Raw genomic sequence first — 19,993 nt, 5'->3', positions numbered from 1 at the left:
GACATATAAGGCTTTACTGTTGTCTGCCTCACTGGCTCACACTGATCCAACTCCGCCAAAACTCTTCATACTGTCACTTGTCATGGGAATTCTAGTACATATCTTATATTTTGATTCTTAGTTTAATAGTAAAAAGATAAATAAATACTCCACCAAGGTCCAAATCCCTTAATCCGTTTAGGAGTAATGTTGCCAACAGACAGACAGACAGACAGACAGATGGCGAACTCTGCCCAGGCTCCACCTTCTTGGTGCAGTAAAAACCAAAGACAAAAACCAAAGACAAAATCTCTCTATGACATGTCCAACATGCGGCCCACGGGCCAAAAGCGGCCCTCCAGAGGGTCCAATCCGGCCCTCAAAGTGTAAAAAGTCCAGAGAAGACATTAACTGCAGATTGTAAATTAGTAAAACTATAAATTTAAAATCATTTCTAGACCATGACAAGTTGTTTGGATCAGAAAATAAAATACTAAATTGTTCACTGTTTTTTTTTTGTCATTTTGTTTCTCATTTTTGTAATATTTAGTCGTTTTTTTTTGTCTGACTTCCGCTCATGTTTTTGTTGTTTTGTTTCTCGTTTTGTCGTTTTGTGTTTACTTTTCGTCCTGTTTGTGTTTTGTCTTATTTTTGTCATTTTGTGTTTTGATTCATTCATTTTTTTGCGTGCTGTTTTGTGTTTTTTGGTCTTGTTTTTGTCATTTAGCCATTTTTTTTGTCATTTTGTAACTTTTTTGTCAAATTTTTTGTCTATTTTTTTGTTTTGTTTTGTGTCATTTGTCAATTTTTTTGTGGTTTTGTGTCTTGTTTTTGTCATTTCTCATTTTTGTAATAGTTTGTCTTGTTTTTGTTGTTTTCTGTCTGGCTTTTGTCGTTTGTCTCATGTTTTTGTCGCTTTGTTTCTCGTTCTTGTCATTTTGTGTTGCTTTTTTGTCTTGCTTGTGTTTTTTGTCTTATTTTTGTCATTTTGTGTTTTGCTTTATTAATTGTTTTGCGTGCCGTTTTGTGGTTTTTGTCTCATTTTTGTCGTTTATCCCTTTTTTTGTTGCTGTGCACCTTGTTTGTCTAATTTTTGTCTCCTTTTTTGTTGTTTTGTTTTATTTGGGATCGCTTGTCTCATTTTTTTTGACATTTTGTGTCTCATTTTTGTAATATTTTGTCTTGTTTTTGTTGCTTTTTTTGTCTTTTTTTTAATCTAACTTTTGTCATTTTGATCATATAGTAAAACTGGTCCGGTCCACTGGAGATCAAACTGGGCTGAATGTGGAACCTGAACTAGAATGAGTTGAACACTCCTGCTCTGTTATGTAAAGGTGATAGTTGTTCATGTTAATCAGTCTCTTTCTCAGTCGATCCTCAAATAGAATTGATTGTACTCAATCATCGGTGACTCAAAGAAAAACTTTTTGCCTTTGAGCTGCCCTCACTGAAGACTGAAAGCGACATTCACCGGTCAGATCAGCTCCAGCAGTATGCAGGATGTAACCTCAGAATGTACATCAGAACGAGGACAATCAGAGGTGAGGATGAGACCGTCAAACATCTCCCCTTGTCAAACTATCATGTTATGATGAAATGTTCTCTGATATAATTTATGACATTAGCATCCAGTACTGTTGCATACTTTATACTTTAACCCTCGTGTCGCCCTGTGGGTCAGATTGGCCCGTTTTAAAGTTTGAAAATGTGGCAAAAAAATAGATTTTCACAGTGAAACTTCTGATGTCCATATTTTCAAATTTTTGGGGAAATTTTTGAACATTTTTTGGTGGAAAAAGAAATGTTTAAAAAAACTGTTTCTTAAGAACATTCAGATAAAAATCCTCCTGCTGTCTTCATTTACGGGCACCAAAAAATATTGCTTCCTTGTCTGAAAAAAATCCAAAAATTCAACAAAAAATTCCCCAAATTTCTGAAAATTTGCAAAACCTTCAGGAAGAAAACTCCAATAATTCCTTAAAAGTTGTCCTTAAAAGTTTTATATATATAAAAACAACACATTAAGAGAAATGACATTCTGCTTCACCGAACTAAGCTTTTTGGGTCAACATACATGTACCAAATAATACTGATCCCTGTGGGATCAATAAGGGTTTAATCTATCTATCTATCTATCTATCTATCTATCTATCTATCTATCTATCTATCTATCTATCTATCTATCTATCTATCTATCTATCTATCTATCTATCTATCTATCTATCTATGTTAAACAATTACTTTCCATTTCGAAACCGTATGCTTAACCTTGAAAAATTGTACATAAAATTTGCCATTTTTTTGGTTTTGTTTCTTGTTTAACTTCAGTGTTTGAATTAAAACGTGATGTGTGTAGTGTGTGTGTGTGTGTGTGTGTGAAGTGCTTTCCTGTTTAACGGCCACCTGGTTCTGAAAAAGGTTCACTGAAGATCAGCTGTTTAACATCAGATAAAGGCAGTCATGTGTGAATAACAATCACACTCAGATTGGGTCAGATTGACCCGTTTTAAAGTTTGAAAATGTGGAAAAAAAATAGATTTTCACAGTGAAACTTCTGATGTCCATATTTTCAAAATTTTTGGGAAATTTTTGAACATTTTTTGGTGGAAAAAGAAATGTTTAAAAAAAAAACTGTTTCTTAATAACATTCAGATAAAAATCAACCAAAATCCAGTGAAATTCCCTGGATTTTGGTTGATTTTTATGTGAATGCTTTTAAAGAAAATATTAGAAGTTTTACTGATATGTATGGAATCACTTTAGATATTTTTAGGATTTTTTTGGAAGATACTCATTTTTTTGAAAATATTTACAAGAGTTTTCTTGCCAAATTTGGGGGATATATTTTTTTTAGATACAATTTTTAAGGGAAATTTTTAAGGAATTATTGGAATTTTCTTCCAGAAGGTTTTGCAAATTTTCAGAAATTTGGGGAATTTTTTTTGCTGAATTTTTGGATTTTTTTCAGACAAGGAAACAATGTTTTTGGGGCCCATAAATGAAGACAACAGGAGGGTTAAGAGAACATACAGTGAAATGTACCGATCAAATGCCTGCTGGTTTGGTTATACTACAGATATTGTGTGAACTCTGAGATCGTTTTCCTCCATCAAATGTTTTATGGGTTCCTCTCATTCGCCTCCATGACCGGGACATTGCTGGGTTTCAAATCAGAACCAGAACACCAGCAGGGAAAGTAATGTATTACCACATGTTCACTGGTAAGTTCTCTACTTTGTGCTCAGACTCCACAGTATCTCAAAGGGAAATATCAAACTTACACCCACCTGAGAGAATGAATATAAATAATAATAAAGGATGAGTTGGTTGGATATCCATCCACTGCTGTAGTCTTCATAAAGTTGACCACAAAGCATCCTTATCTATCCAATAATCGATGTCATTTTCAGACATTTTGACCCTTTTGAGGGTAAAATGCAGACAGATAGTGATATATTAGTGTCATTTTTTTTTCAGCTAGATGGACCCTTCCTTCAAGATACAGGCTCATAGCAGTCATCATCATCTCACAGACACAACTGAGGCAGTGAAGGTGAAGGAAGCCAAGAAAGCAAGTCCTCTGATGCACCCATGCTCCCAGACGTACCATGTGGCTGATCTTCTGATGGAGGCCAGCTGAAGGCAGAATGTGTTTGTAGCAGTCTGGATGTAAACAGGTCAGCTGGACTTGTCACAGCTTTCATGGCGTCCAGAGCAGCAGGGCCTGGCCAAGGAGAAGCCCTGGTCTTCAGTGGTACCTGTGGAAGATAGCACCTAAGTTTGTCCATCCTGATAAATTCCAGCTCACAGTTAGCCTTAGATATCTACTAGATCCACTTCAGGCCAGATGTTCCTCCAGCCAGATGAAAGACAGACTGGTGCATGGATCTCTATTACTGGTCAGCAGTAGAGATCTCAGGTCCTGTCAGGTTTTAGTTTCAGTCTGAAGAGCCTCCTTGTTTGACTTCTGAAGCATAACCAAGACCACAGGTCCTCTAAGGAGAGCCCCTGGTCTCATCTCTAGGAAGAAGCAGTTCCAAGAAACGTAAGACGAAAACCACATGATAGGAGTAAACTTAGAACCAATTTACAATGAGCCAATAGGAAAAGAGTTTGTGTTTACTATCATGTTGATGTACAGGAGACAGAGCACCAAGCAGACTATTAGAATATACATGTTGTACTGACAAGTGCTGTCCATGTGCCTTATCAAGATACACCATGAAGACAGACTCAGAATGGTGGAACTTACAAAGACAGGAAAAGATGAGAAGAAAACATATTCATGAAAGAGAACCTCGAAGACTTTGGGACAAACTTTCAGATTAACGGCAAAAATAAAACCACATTACTCACAGTCCTAGCAGATAGGACAATCTGTTTAAATAAAAGTGCATAAATTAGCCATTCATCCATCCATCCATCCATCCATGACAGATCCCAGGCCGGAACACGAACCAGGGATCTCCTAGCTGCATGGTGACGGCGCTAACCACTGAGCCACTGCTCAGCCCTAAATGAATCAGTACTGTACAAATAAACCAAAAAAATAGGCTAGTCTAATTTGTTTACTAATATTTCAGAATGAATACAGAAATGATGCAACATGTTTTTAGAGCAATCAGAGAAAATGAGACGAGATCCAAACTCATTCCTTCAAACGTTTATTCTGACTCAGAAATACATGACAGCCTTACAGCATAGCCGAGTAAAAACCAGTGATCCTGGGCCCCAAGAAACACAAATAACAAATGAGACATTAAGAAAATGTGATAAAATAACTGATGTCAAATTAGTGAAGTAAAGAGCCCCAGGGATAACAAAATAAATGAATCAATCAAAACAAGAAGAGCTGGAAATGAAATAAGATGACATTAAAAGCATAAGATTGCTGCAACTGGTCAAGAGTTACCAGCCCTAGACCTGGTACTTGGTATAATTAAAAAATCATTTTAGTCATTGTTTAATATATTAAGAGAATTGAAAAACTATGTACACTGCTGAGGATGAATGTAGCTGAGCTTCCCCTGATGGCAGTGAAGACCTCTGGCAGTAAAACTTTAGGTAACAAAACATCAATAGCACTAAATCGTAACTTATTTTCAGATACACAACATTTGTTCTTTCATTTGATCCTCTGTAGAAACATCTGGACAGTGTGGTTGGCATCTTGTTCACAGAAATGCGATGCAGTTTCCAGCTGGGACGGTAGCCGGTGGTGGCGATACACCAGAGAGTGATGGTGGTCGAGGCACAACGATGCCACAGATATAAAGATTACCGTCCTGCAGTTCAAACAGTGGTATTGAGTCTCCACAGCTCTCACTACTCAGTTCTTCTGTTCACACCTGAGAAACATTTAGAGGAAGATCAGACAGCATTTTACTCAAGTATAGATGGCATTAATACCATGGAGTCCAATGTTTTTAATGTGTTTTTTTTTAACATCTAAGCGATTTTAGTGACTGCTTACTTCTGTAAATGTTAAAATGTTGTCAATGTTAAAAATAAAAATCCTTCTGATGAAGTCATGCAAGTCAAAAAATCTAAACTTTCAAATTAAACAGTCAGCAGCAAAGTCAGTGCACATCATTAGTAGCTCTAAACACACACACACACACACACACACACTGTAGTGAGTATCTGTGTGAGGATACAACCCTAGTGGCGTTAACAGTCCTCTCCAGTCTGCTGGGGATCAGTCCAGTCCTAACCCTCCCCTGGTCTGGGGTCCGCAGCCGGTAGCGGACTGCTGGTGAGTCCTCAGGTTGCAGATCCAAGCGAACCTCTTCCCACAGTGGTCACAGCTGAAGGGTTTCTCCCCGGTATGAACCCGCTGGTGTTTCTTCAGGTTCCCGGCTTCTGAGAAACGTTTCCCACAGGTGTTGCAGCAGAAGGGTTTCTCCCCGGTGTGGACTCTTTCGTGGGCCTCCAGGTTGGACAGGCCAGAGAAGGCCTTACCGCAGGCTCGGCATACGTAGCTCCTCCTGCGACGCTCTCCTGGAGCAACGCCAGCTGGCTGGTTTCTACTGTGGCGAGCTAGAAGGCTGGCCTGATGACGAGCACCGATGGACACTTCACAGGCAGATCCCCTGGTAGGTAAGGAGGACTGTGGAGCTCCAGAGCACCTCGTGGTCTTAACGGCAGAGACGCTGGTGTCAGTACGACTACTGCTACTGCAGGACAGGGAGCTTTGTGCAGAGTGAATGCCGTGCTGGTGCTGAGAGAGCCTGTTGCCGTTACGATGCAGCTGAGAACTCCTTATGATGGCTGGAGATCTGCTCCATGGAGGCTGGACAGGTGGAGCTGGCATCCTCAAGCGTGTAGAGCCAGAGTTCCCTGCAGACAGGCCTGAAGCAGATAAAACAAGACTCACAAAGATCAGACTCCATTAGAAACTCAGTAAGTTATTGACTCAGACGTGCTACTACTTCCTGCCAGACATGTTTCCATTGGTGCTTTAGAAAAATGCTTCACAGTCAACAAAGAAAACACTGTGAAACAGTTTAACAAGCATCAGGACAACAAACCAAGCCACATTCACAGCATATTTGGGCACAATTATTTAAACCCTGTAAGGCCCAAATATAGAAAAAAAAGTGTGTGTGTGTGTGTGTGTGTATATATATATATATAAAAACCCAATATATATATGTATACATATATATATATTTATAAATATAAGAAATAGCAAAAAATGCAAAAATTATATATATATATATATATATATATATATATATATACACACCAATATATATAAAAAAGAAAATTTGCAAAAATTTGCAAAAATTATATATATATATATATATATATATATATATATATATATATATATATATATATATATATATATACATGCTATTTTTTGCTTTGCTTGTATAAATAAAAAAAAGCAAAAAAATTGCAGAAAAAATTACAAAAAACTTGGAAAAAACAGCATCTATATATTAAATGAATAAATAAATGAATAAATGAATAAATGAATAAATGAATAAATAAATAAATAAATAAATAAATAAATAAATAAATAAATAAATAAATAAATAAATAAATAAATAAATAAATAAATAAAACTGATGCTGTGGGTTCTCCAGGGTTAAGACCTGGACCAGGACAGCAGCATGAAGCCTGAAGGGAGGAAGATGATGTTACCTTGTGATGAAGAGGAGGAACTGTTCCCTCCAGTAAGCCCTGCTTGTGACTGGGTCTCTACTATAATAACTCCATCCTGTTCGTATTCTGTTGAGTCGTCATCGGTGAAAGGACATAGCTGGCCTTTTGGAGCCGATGCAGGGTCGGTGTCGGGGGCCCAGCGGGTGAAGAAGGTCTCCAGTTCAAACAGGGAGTATTCAGAGCTCAGAGCATTACTGCCTCCCTGCTGCTGCTCTGTGGAGGGGTTGGAGGGCGTGTTGGTGTCCAGGAGCTTTGGCTGAACTTCCACTATGCTGCTGGAGTCCTGCGATCCCAACGCTTTCAGCTGAGTAGCAGAAGAGACACCAAGGTTTCAGATAGTCAGCAGGATTGACTTTTAGAGAATATAACTGCGCTGTCCTGCACGTGAAGATAAAAAACATTTTCATGTCTGTGTGCTTACAGATAAATATACAAAACCATAAATTCATTTAAAAATCCATGATGAGATATAATGAGACGGCTTTGATAGAGGGCTGGTCCTGGGCCAAAAAAACGCATTTCAAATATCACATTAGGGAAGGGAGGTAAAGACAAACTCCAGTGAACACAATGGTCCTCAGCTCTGCCTCCTGCCTAACGTTGGTTTAAATCCAGGGGAGTCCAACTCATGCTAGTCCAGGTTCCACGTTCAGCCCAGTTTGATCTCCAGTGGACCGGACCAGTTTTACCATATGATCAAAATGACAAAAGTCAGATAAAAAAGACAAAAAAACAACAAAACGACAAAATATTGCGAAAATGAGACATAAGACCTCAAAAAATGAGACAAACGACACGAAATAAAACAAAAAGACAAAAAATTTGACAAAAAAGTTATAAAGCAACAAAAAAATGGATAAACGACAAAAACAAGACAAAAAAAACAGAAAACCAAAAAAATGGCACAGAAAACAACAAATCAAGCAAAACACAAAATGACAAAAACGAGAAACAAAATGACAAAAAAACGAGATGACAGACAAAACCAACAAAAACAAAACATTACAAAAATGAGACACAAAACAACAAAAGAACAATGAACAATCTAGTATTTTACTTTCTGATCCAAACAACTTGTCATGGTCTAGAAATAATTTTACATTTATAGTTTTACTAATTTCCAATCTGCAGTTAATGTCTTCTCTGGAATTTTTACACTTTGAGGGCTGGATTGGACCCTCTGGAGGACCGCTTTTGGCCCACGGGCCTCATGTTGGACACCCCTGGTTTAAAGGTTTAAATTACCAGTAAATGTACGTTCCAGTTCATAGCTATGGTCATGAGCTTTGAGTAAAGACTGGAAGAATGTAAAAACCCATAATTCACGTGTTAGTTTTGGTAGAGGTTTAATGACTTGCATTGAGCAGGATTTTACAAAACTGTGACATGATAGAAAAGCTTGTGTTACATTTAGCAAACACAGCAGCAGGCATTGCTTTGATCACACCAGTTAACTAAAGGGCTTCTGCATTTTTACTGTTGTCTACATCGTTTAGTGAAATATGGGGCACTAAACTCAAACCAGATAGGAAAGAAATCTCCAACAGGTTCACCAGCAGAGCTCTCCTACAGCATCATACCTCCTCCTCCATGCTTCAGGCTGCTAACATCACATCAGTTTACCTCATCTGCATCTCAAGAAAAGCAACCAAAAATCAAAAATCTCACATGTGGACTCATCAGACCGCCAGTCTTTGTTTCTTCAGCCAGTTTGGTGTTTTTTGTGATGGCACTTGAGAATTAAACTAAAATATGAAATATATGTTTGCATTGTTTTTCATAACTTTGATGTCTACACTTTTGTCTCACACTGTAGAAAACAGGTTAAATACAGAAAAACCTTTCAACAAACTCCTGACTTTTACTGTGTGTCCACAGTAGAATGGTATTTAGCAGAATAGTCGCAGTTTAAATGACAGACTCCTCAAGAAAGGATCAATCTTCTGAAAATATGTATCACGAGTCCTGTATGAATAAGAGAAGATTGAATACATTTTTAAAGGGAGAGTGTGATCAAATGGGTTAAAAAAATGTGCACAATATTGGTGATGAAATAAAGTCTTTTAACTGAATGTTCAGTCTTACTGAAAATGTCTTGTTTTGTCTTCATAACAGCCCCCATAAAAACACAGCCGTATCAGCGATATTACACTAAGCCAGGGGTGTCCAACATGAGGCCCGCAGGCCAAAAGTAGCCCTCCAGAGGTTCCAATCCGGCCCTCAAAGTATAAAAATTCCAGAGAACACATTAACTGCAGATTGTAAATTAGTAAAACTATAAATTTAAAATAATTTCTAGACCATGACAAGTTGTTTAGATCAGAAAGTAAAATACTAGATTGTTCATTGTTCTTTTGTCTCATTTTGTAATATTTTGTCTCGTTTTTTTTGTCTGACTTTTGTTTTGTTTCTCGTTTTTGTCATTTTGTGTTTTTTTGCCTCGCTTATGTTGTATGTCCATTTTTTTTGTCACTTCGTAACTTTTTCTAAATTTTTGTGTCTTTTTTGTTTTGTTTCATGCGTTTGTCTCATATTTTATCATTTTTGTAATACTTTGTCTTGTTTTTGTTTTGTTTTTTTGTCTTTTTTTGTCTGACTTTTGATCATGAAGCAAAATACTATGTTGTTCAGTTCTAGATACCTGCAGTTAAAATTAGGAGTTGTGGTTATTTAAAGGTTATTATGCTGTGGTTTAACTGGTCCGGTCCACTTCAGAACAAATTGGGCTGAATGTGGAACCTGGACTATGATGAGTTTGACACTCCTTATCCCGGCCGATACTTAAAACAGTTTCCAAGTAGAGACGAGCCTTTACAGTTGGGGATATTTTATCTTAGAGGACAGTCATGCCATACTCACATTCATTTGTTCATGTGATTCCTGTCAATGAAATCCAAATTTTCCGCTAATATTTCACATTAAAAGCCTTTTATCACCTCAGGTAGGGATCTGATGTGATGAATCTGGCCAGACACACACACACACACACACACACACACACACACACACACACACACTGTAGTGAGTATCTGTGTGAGGATACAACCCTAGTGGCGTTAACAGTCCTCTCCAGTCTGCTGGGGATCAGTCCAGTCCTAACCCTCCCCTGGTCTGGGGTCCGCAGCCGGTAGCGGACTGCTGGTGAGTCCTCAGGTTGCAGATCCAAGCGAACCTCTTCCCACAGTGGTCACAGCTGAAGGGTTTCTCCCCGGTATGAACCCGCTGGTGTTTCTTCAGGTTCCCGGCTTCTGAGAAACGTTTCCCACAGGTGTTGCAGCAGAAGGGTTTCTCCCCGGTGTGGACTCTTTCGTGGGCCTCCAGGTTGGACAGGCCAGAGAAGGCCTTACCGCAGGCTCGGCATACGTAGCTCCTCCTGCGACGCTCTCCTGGAGCAACGCCAGCTGGCTGGTTTCTACTGTGGCGAGCTAGAAGGCTGGCCTGATGACGAGCACCGATGGACACTTCACAGGCAGATCCCCTGGTAGGTAAGGAGGACTGTGGAGCTCCAGAGCACCTCGTGGTCTTAACGGCAGAGACGCTGGTGTCAGTACGACTACTGCTACTGCAGGACAGGGAGCTTTGTGCAGAGTGAATGCCGTGCTGGTGCTGAGAGAGCCTGTTGCCGTTACGATGCAGCTGAGAACTCCTTATGATGGCTGGAGATCTGCTCCATGGAGGCTGGACAGGTGGAGCTGGCATCCTCAAGCGTGTAGAGCCAGAGTTCCCTGCAGACAGGCCTGAAGCAGATAAAACAAGACTCACAAAGATCAGACTCCATTAGAAACTCAGTGAGTTATTGACTCAGACGTGCTACTACTTCCTGCCAGACATGTTTCCATTGGTGCTTTAGAAAAATGCTTCACAGTCAACAAAGAAAACACTGTGAAACAGTTTAACAAGCATCAGGACAACAAACCAAGCCACATTCACAGCATATTTGGGCACAATTATTTAAACCCTGTAAGGCCCAAATATAGAAAAAAAAGTGTGTGTGTGTGTATATATATATATATATATATATATATATATATATATATATAAAAACCCAATATATATATGTATACATATATATATTTATAAATATAAGAAATAGCAAAAAATGCAAAAATTATATATATATATATATATATATATATATATATATATATATATATATATATATATATATATATATAAACACCAATATATATAAAAAAGAAAATTTGCAAAAATTTGCAAAAATAATATATATATATATATATATATATACATGCTATTTTTTGCTTTGCTTGTATAAATAAAAAAAAGCAAAAAAATTGCAGAAAAATTACAAAAAACTTGGAAAAAACAGCATCTATATATTAAATGAATAAATAAATGAATAAATGAATAAATAAATAAATAAATAAATAAATAAATAAATAAAACTGATGCTGTGGGTTGTCCAGGGTTAAGAACTGGACCAGGACAGCAGCATGAAGCCTGAAGGGAGGAAGATGATGTTACCTTGTGATGAAGAGGAGGAACTGTTCCCTCCAGTAAGCCCTGCTTGTGACTGGGTCTCTACTATAATAACTCCATCCTGTTCGTATTCTGTTGAGTCGTCATCGGTGAAAGGACATAGCTGGCCTTTTGGAGCCGATGCAGGGTCGGTGTCGGGGGCCCAGCGGGTGAAGAAGGTCTCCAGTTCAAACAGGGAGTATTCAGAGCTCAGAGCATTACTGCCTCCCTGCTGCTGCTCTGAGGAGGGGTTGGAGGGCGTGTTGGTGTCCAGGAGCTTTGGCTGAACTTCCCCTATGCTGCTGGAGTCCTGCGATCCCAACGCTTTCAGCTGAGTAGCAGAAGAGACACCAAGGTTTCAGATAGTCAGCAGGATTGACTTTTAGAGAATATAACTGCGCTGTCCTGCACGTGAAGATAAAAAACATTTTCATGTCTGTGTGCTTACAGATAAATATACAAAACCATAAATTCATTTAAAAATCCATGATGAGATATAATGAGACGGCTTTGATAGAGGGCTGGTCCTGGGCCAAAAAAACGCATTTCAAATATCACATTAGGGAAGGGAGGTAAAGACAAACTCCAGTGAACACAATGGTCCTCAGCTCTGCCTCCTGCCTAACGTTGGTTTAAATCCAGGGGAGTCCAACTCATGCTAGTCCAGGTTCCACGTTCAGCCCAGTTTGATCTCCAGTGGACCGGACCAGTTTTACCATATGATCAAAATGACAAAAGTCAGATAAAAAAGACAAAAAAACAACAAAACGACAAAATATTGCGAAAATGAGACATAAGACCTCAAAAAATGAGACAAACGACACGAAATAAAACAAAAAGACAAAAAATTTGACAAAAAAGTTATAAAGCAACAAAAAAAATGGATAAACGACAAAAACAAGACAAAAAAAACAGAAAACCACAAAAATGGCACAGAAAACAACAAATCAAGCAAAACACAAAATGACAAAAACGAGAAACAAAATGACAAAAACACGAGATGACAGACAAAACCAACAAAAACAAAACATTATAAAAATGAGACACAAAACAACAAAAGAACAATGAACAATCTAGTATTTTACTTTCTGATCCAAACAACTTGTCATGGTCTAGAAATAATTTTACATTTATAGTTTTACTAATTTCCAATCTGCAGTTAATGTCTTCTCTGGAATTTTTACACTTTGAGGGCTGGATTGGACCCTCTGGAGGACCGCTTTTGGCCCACGGGCCTCATGTTGGACACCCCTGGTTTAAAGGTTTAAATTACCAGTAAATGTACGTTCCAGTTCATAGCTATGGTCATGAGCTTTGAGTAAAGACTGGAAGAATGTAAAAACCCATAATTCACGTGTTAGTTTTGGTAGAGGTTTAATGACTTGCATTGAGCAGGATTTTACAAAACTGTGACATGATAGAAAAGCTTGTGTTACATTTAGCAAACACAGCAGCAGGCATTGCTTTGAACACACCAGTTAACTAAAGGGCTTCTGCATTTTTACTGTTGTCTACATCGTTTAGTGAAATATGGGGCACTAAACTCAAACCAGATAGGAAAGAAATCTCCAACAGGTTCACCAGCAGAGCTCTCCTACAGCATCATACCTCCTCCTCCATGCTTCAGGCTGCTAACGTCACATCAGTTTACCTCATCTGCATCTCAAAAAAGCAACTGAAACCAAAAATCTCACATGTGGACTCATCAGACCGCCAGTCTTTGTTTCTTCAGCCAGTTTGGTGTTTTTTGTGATGGCACTTGAGAATTAAACTAAAATATGAAATATATGTTTGCATTGTTTTTCATAACTTTGATGTCTACACTTTTGTCTCACACTGTAGAAAACAGGTTAAATACAGAAAAACCTTTCAACAAACTCCTGACTTTTACTGTGTGTCCACAGTAGAATGGTATTTAGCAGAATAGTCACAGTTTAAATGACAGACTCCTCAAGAAAGGATCAATCTTCTGAAAATATGTATCACGAGTCCTGTATGAATAAGAGAAGATTGAATACATTTTTAAAGGGAGAATGTGATCAAATGGGTTAAAAAAATGTGCACAATATTGGTGATGAAATAAAGTCTTTTAACTGAATGTTCAGTCTTACTGAAAATGTCTTGTTTTGTCTTCATAACAGCCCCCATAAAAACACAGCCGTATCAGCGATATTACACTAAGCCAGGGGTGTCCAACATGAGGCCCGCAGGCCAAAAGTAGCCCTCCAGAGGTTCCAATCCGGCCCTCAAAGTGTAAAAATTCCAGAGAACACATTAACTGCAGATTGTAAATTAGTAAAACTATAAATTTAAAATCATTTCTAGACCATGACAAGTTGTTTAGATCAGAAAGTAAAATACTAGATTGTTCATTGTTCTTTTGTCTCATTTTGTAATATTTTGTCTCGTTTTTTTTTGTCTGACTTTTGTTTTGTTTCTCGTTTTTGTCGTTTTGTGTTTTTTTGCCTCGCTTATGTTGTATGTCCATTTTTTTGTCACTTCGTAACTTTTTCTAAATTTTTGTGTCTTTTTTGTTTTGTTTCATGCGTTTGTCTCATATTTTATCATTTTTGTAATACTTTGTCTTGTTTTTGTTTTGTTTTTTTGTCTTTTTTTGTCTGACTTTTGATCATGAAGCAAAATACTATGTTGTTCAGTTCTAGATACCTGCAGTTAAAATTAGGAGTTGTGGTTATTTAAAGGTTATTATGCTGTGGTTTTACTGGTCCGGTCCACTTCAGAACAAATTGGGCTGAATGTGGAACCTGGACTATGATGAGTTTGACACTCCTTATCTCGGCCGATACTTAAAACAGTTTCCAAGTAGAGACGAGCCTTTACAGTTGGGGATATTTGATCTTAGAGGACAGTCATGCCATACTCACATTCATTTGTTCATGTGATTCCTGTCAATGAAAGCCAAATTTTCCGCTAATATTTCACATTAAAAGCCTTTTATCACCTCAGGTAGGGATCTGATGTGATGAATCTGGCCAGGATGTGGTGCATTTGATACCCGGCAACTAAACACAGATAAAAAGAAACTAAACAGAGTTATGTTCTACTGTCCAAGCTGCCGCTGAGTTTTCGTATCTCAAACACAAACGCTGTCCTCGGTTCTTTAGTTTGATCTCAGGTTACTGTCAATATCACCCAATGAAAACCTTAAAAAGTGCTAAAAGGTCTTAAAATCCCTTCTTTTGATGCCAGGGTTCTAATTGATATCGGCATAGGAAGTGAGAACGACATGACTTTGTTGTTATACTAATGGAATCCGTGCACGGAAATGCACATTTTACCCCATGGGAGTTCCATGCTTCCTTAATGTTCGCTGAGGTCCAGCCTTCATTTGTTTGAGATTCAGTCACTATTTACCAGCTGTATGCATTTAATAATCTACAGTAGTTTAGTAAAATGCTGTAAAGTGATTTCTACAGTTGTTCCTGATATCCAGTCTGGGTGTAACGGTATACAAAGCTTACATTTTGGCGTGTTGCTCGGTTTTGGGGCCGTGATTCAGTACAGAACAAACAAAAGAAATGCATTAAATGTCATTTTTGTCGTTTATTTAGAAAAATGTGAACATTCATCAGCGGCTCGGACCATAATTCTAACTCTTACAGTTAAGGCACTCAATCGAAGGCAGCAAACCCCCAATAACTAAAAAATAAATTACACAAACGGTGGTATTGACCCGATGACTCAGATTTGACATAAATAATATAGAAAATGTCCATTAAGACAAATGAAACATGATTAACGTAAAGCCAGTAGTGCTCTATCAGCTCTAGAATTCAAACACTGCTAACATGCTAGAGTTGATCACACCGGAGATTTTCCATTTCTGGACCACATGAATAGACTTCTAACACTAAATGTTGGGATGACGGAGTGTACTGAACCAATGAAGTCTCACCCCAAACCAAACATCCTGGACATAAAAACATGTACTGTTATACCCTTAATAGCTACGGTACGAAGATTAACCTCCTGTAGCCTGATTTGACTCCAGAACAACCAGCTAGGCTAAGTGATTGTTTTACTAGTAGAGTGATTTCAGAATATATGGTTTGTTCTCATAACTCTAAACCAGGGGTGTCAAACTCATTCTAGTTCAGGTTCCACATTCAGCCCAGTTTGATCTCTAGTGGGCCGGACCAGTTTTACTATAAGATCAAAACGACAAAAGTCAGAGAAAAAAAAGACAAAAAAAAACAACAAAAACAAAACAAAATATTACAAAAATGATACGCAAAATGACAAAAAATGAGACAAACGACACAAAATAAAACAAAAAGAGACAAAATTTTGACTAAAAAGTTACAAAGCAACCAAAAAATGGATAAACGACAAAAACAAGACAAAAAACACAAAATGGCATGGAAAACAATGAATAAAGCAAAATACAAAATGACAAAAATAAGACAAAAACCTCAAGTGAGACAAAAAGGAAACATAAAACAACAAAAACATGAGATGAACGACAAAACGCAGACAAAAAAAGACAAAAACAAGACAAAATATTACAAAGATGATACACAAAATTACAAACTGACATGAAACAAAAAGAGACAAAAAATTTGACAAAAAAGTTACAAAATGACAAAAAAAATGGCTAAATGACAAAAACAAGACAAAAAAACACAAAACAGCACAAAAAAATGAATAAATCAAAACACAAAATGACAAAAATAAGACAAAACACAAGCAGGACAAAAAGTAAACACAAAACGACAAAAATGAGAAACAAAACGACAAAAACATGAGTGGAAGTCAGACAAAAAAAAAAACAACAAAAATGACAAAATATTACAAAAATGAGACACAAAGCGACAAAAGAACAATGAACAATCTAGTATTTTACTTTAGGATCAAAACAACTTGTCATGGTCTAGAAATGATTTTAAATTTGTAGTTTTACTAATTTACAATCTGCAGTTAATGTCTTCTCTGGAATTTTTACACTTTGAGGCTGGATTGAACCCTCTGGAGGACCGCTTTTGGCCCGCGGGCCTCATGTTGGACACCCCTGCTCTATATGACTCATGTTTAATAGAAGATCAGAGTGCTAGCTACTCCATCTAAGGTCTTCCTGACTGCATGCCTATGTCCTGTGGGTGGTGTCTCTTCTGGTGTTTTTTCAGGTTGCTCGGGTCAGAGAACCTCTCGGTGCACAGGGAGCACTGGTACGGTCTCTCCCCAGTATGGATGTTCCTGTGGATCTTCAGGTTCCAGAACTGGGAGAACTTTTTGCCGCAGATGACGCAGCCATACGGCCTCTCTCCAGTGTGGGTCCTCAGATGGGATTCTAAATTTGCCGGTGCAGGGAACTGTTTCCCACAAAAGGTGCAAATGTAAACTCTCTTCATGAGGCCTTTCGGGCCTGAACCCGGACTGGGGTCCAGGAAGGGTTGGGGCCCCTGAACAGGCAGCTGCCCCACCTGCATCTGACCTGACACCTGACTGGGGCTGGACTCCTCTGACAGATCGATCACGGGACACTTTGGCTCAAAGCAAAAGGTGGGGAAACCTCTAGAGTTTCCGACAGCCAGTTCCCTCTCTGCAGGTTTCTCCGTTCCCCTCCCAGAACCGCCGGACTCGGCTCGAAGGACGGAACCCGGCAGGTATGAGAGGGGAGCGCAGTGAGAGGACGGCCCTGGGAGGCTGGCATCGTAACTACCCCCCCCATTAGTCCACAGCGAAGAATGGCCATAGCTGACCTCTGAGAAGCCCCGCCCAGAATCCTGCTGGTCAGACAGCTGATTGGTGGACGCTTGTGCGGTGTCGTCCAATGGCAGCACTCCTCTGTAGTCATCTGTGCTCGACTCCACCAAACCTGGACACAAAGAGAAAGAGGCTGAGCACTTTTCTCTGTCAGACAGGATTAAATGCAGCATTTCTGGACGCTTTGTCCTCCATGTTGACAGAAACAACATATTTTACAATTCTCAAAACATTTGATCATCAAAAAAGTTGACTATCTTCCATCAGTTATTCAAGAAAGTGAAAATGTGATATAATCTAGACTCATTACAAGTAAAGTGAAATATTGTATTATTTGTATTGATTTGATGGTTATGGCTTCTAGATCATGGAAATTTCGATCCCAAAGTACGATTCAAAATGAGAGGATTCAAGGCGTCAGTGGAATATATCTTACTCTATGGATCTGACTCCTGGTCGCTGACGAAGACTCTCTCAAAAAGAACTGATGGGACTTCTACCAGAATGCTACCAAAGGTACAAAACATCTCCTGGAAATCGCATTTCACCAACAAGTTGCTATATGGTCCACATCCACGCTGGTCAACTATCATTAGGCAACGTAGACCAGCCCTGGATGGACATGTGTTGAGAAGCAGCTGGTCGTTGCTATGGAAACCTGATACTATCAGAAGGACTGGAAGGTTCTAGAAGAAGACACTGGTCTGGAAGGCAGAGAACTTCTGACTGCAATGCTGGACAGAGGGAGCTGGAGGAAGAACTTTATTCATGTCACCGATACCGTCAGGCATGGCAACAGCAAATTTTGATTTCAGCTGAAAATGTTCGGTATACAATCATCGGGGGGTCCAGGGGGTGCAGCCCCCCCTTGAGCCGAGAGGTTTTCAGTAAAATAGAGGTGATTTAGAATGAAAAACATGCATAGAATTACAGAAGACTAGATTGTAATGAATAAGTTAATTTAATGAAAAGTTAACTTACTTTTTCTTCAATGTCTCACTGCATTTAGTCCTACAATTTTTACAGTTCTATAGGTCTTTTAACACTATTTACACTGGAGTTCTACACTGGTCACAAAGTCACTTCTAATGTCACAGTCTCCTCTATGGCAGGGGTATTCAACTAAAATTCAAAGTGGTCCAGTCAGAGAAAATGTATTAAAGCAAAGGTCCGAAACATCATAAAGTCTGCCTTCAATTAGTGCGATATATGATGATGTAACCTAGAAGTTTTATTAGCCTGTGCATGTAATCAATAACTGACCATCAAATCAAATAAATTCAGTACGGTTCAAAAACATTTTGACATTTACTAACAAACGACTTTTGATATAACTGTACATCTTAAAATTAAGTGCAGAACTTGAAAAAATAATGACTGAACAACCCAAACCAGCTTATATACATCTTTAACAATACCTAAATCTCAAAAAATGTAAACAATTGAACACTTTAACATTTTTTTCCTGTCTTGTTACTCCCCTTATGTCCCTGCTGCTTAATGGGAGAACTGAGCTGCAGTTTGCTCTGCCACTACTTTTTGAATTGTGAATTGTGGTCTGAATGGTGTCAGGGTCGTTCTCAAACACATTTGGAGCTCATTGGTCAGTCTGGAACCATATTCAGTTTTGTCATGTTTGTTATGTTCATAGTTGAGAAAGGTGCCTCCAGCTGTATGTTGAGCCAAACATGGTCAGCATGTGCAGGACTATTTCCCTCTCGGTGTCGCTTTATTCATTTCCTTTTTTGTCTGTCTCTCACCTCTCAACTGTTTTCTGAACGCAGAGCTGTGATGTTTAGCAGCTGAATGCAGGGACTTCATTGGCTGAGTAGCGTCACATGGGCTGGCTGAACTCGTACCTAATTGGTCTGTGTGTTTCCTGAGCTGCTAACTAATGCCGTAAACACTGGGAAAGCTGTGCCTCTAAAACAGAAGCGACCGGTCAAATTTAAAATCCCGTTACAATTTACTCATTACAGGTCCGGTCCGTATAAGACGGCGTCTGGGTCCGGATCCGGACCGCGGTCCACCAGTTAGTGACCCCTGCTCTATGGAGTCAGCTGTGTCAGTTTTCTTTACATTTCCAGAACACTCTTTAAACACTATCAGGGATTCATTTTGCCCTGAGTCATGAGTCAAATACCCAGTGTTTTGTTAAATGACTCTAATGACTTTTCTCTCAAGGGGCTGCACAGTGGTGTAGTGGTTAGCACTTTCGCCTTGCAGCAAGAAGGTCCCTGGTTTGCGTCCCGGCTTTCCTGGGATCTTTCTGCATGGAGTTTGCATGTTCTCCCTGTGCATGCGTGGGTTTTCTCCGGGTACTCCGGCTTCTTCCCACAGTCCAAATATATGCTGAGATTGATTGATCATTCTAAATTGCCTGTAGGTGTGAATGTGAGAGTGATTGTTTGTCTCTGTATGTAGCCCTGCGACAGACTGGTGACCTGTCTAGGGTGTCCCCTGCCTTCACCTGAGTCAGCTGGGATAGACTCCAGCCCCCCCATGACCCTAGTGAGGATTAAGCGGTGTATAGATAATGGATGGATGGACTTTTCTCTCAAGCCAATTCCATCGGAACTTGTTTTTGACACTTTTATCTATTTCTAGCACCGATGACTCTTGATCTTTCGATAAAAAC

At 38.9% G+C, this 19,993-nt stretch overlaps 1 protein-coding gene across 1 annotated transcript in view; it reads right to left on the bottom strand.

Moving 5' to 3' along the window:
• Positions 1-4,627: 4,627 nt before the first annotated feature.
• Positions 4,628-19,993, bottom strand: part of si:ch211-89o9.6 (zinc finger protein 37) — a 29,761-nt gene continuing 14,395 nt past the window's right edge. Inside the window, exons 6-10 of the mRNA XM_055010361.1 lie at positions 17,352-17,467; positions 11,638-11,962; positions 10,240-10,889; positions 7,132-7,456; positions 4,628-6,330 (exon numbers count right to left, since the gene is read on the bottom strand). Coding sequence (XP_054866336.1) covers positions 5,678-6,330; positions 7,132-7,456; positions 10,240-10,889; positions 11,638-11,962; positions 17,352-17,467 — 2,069 coding nt within the window. The 3' untranslated portion in view covers positions 4,628-5,677. The remainder of the gene's footprint in view (positions 6,331-7,131; positions 7,457-10,239; positions 10,890-11,637; positions 11,963-17,351; positions 17,468-19,993) is intronic.

Source organism: Amphiprion ocellaris, chromosome 4, assembly GCF_022539595.1.
Source record: "Amphiprion ocellaris isolate individual 3 ecotype Okinawa chromosome 4, ASM2253959v1, whole genome shotgun sequence".
In the NCBI taxonomy this organism is placed as follows: Eukaryota; Metazoa; Chordata; class Actinopteri; family Pomacentridae; genus Amphiprion; species Amphiprion ocellaris.
Note: the sequence above shows the minus strand (reverse complement) of the source record. Positions and strands in the feature narration are given on the sequence as shown.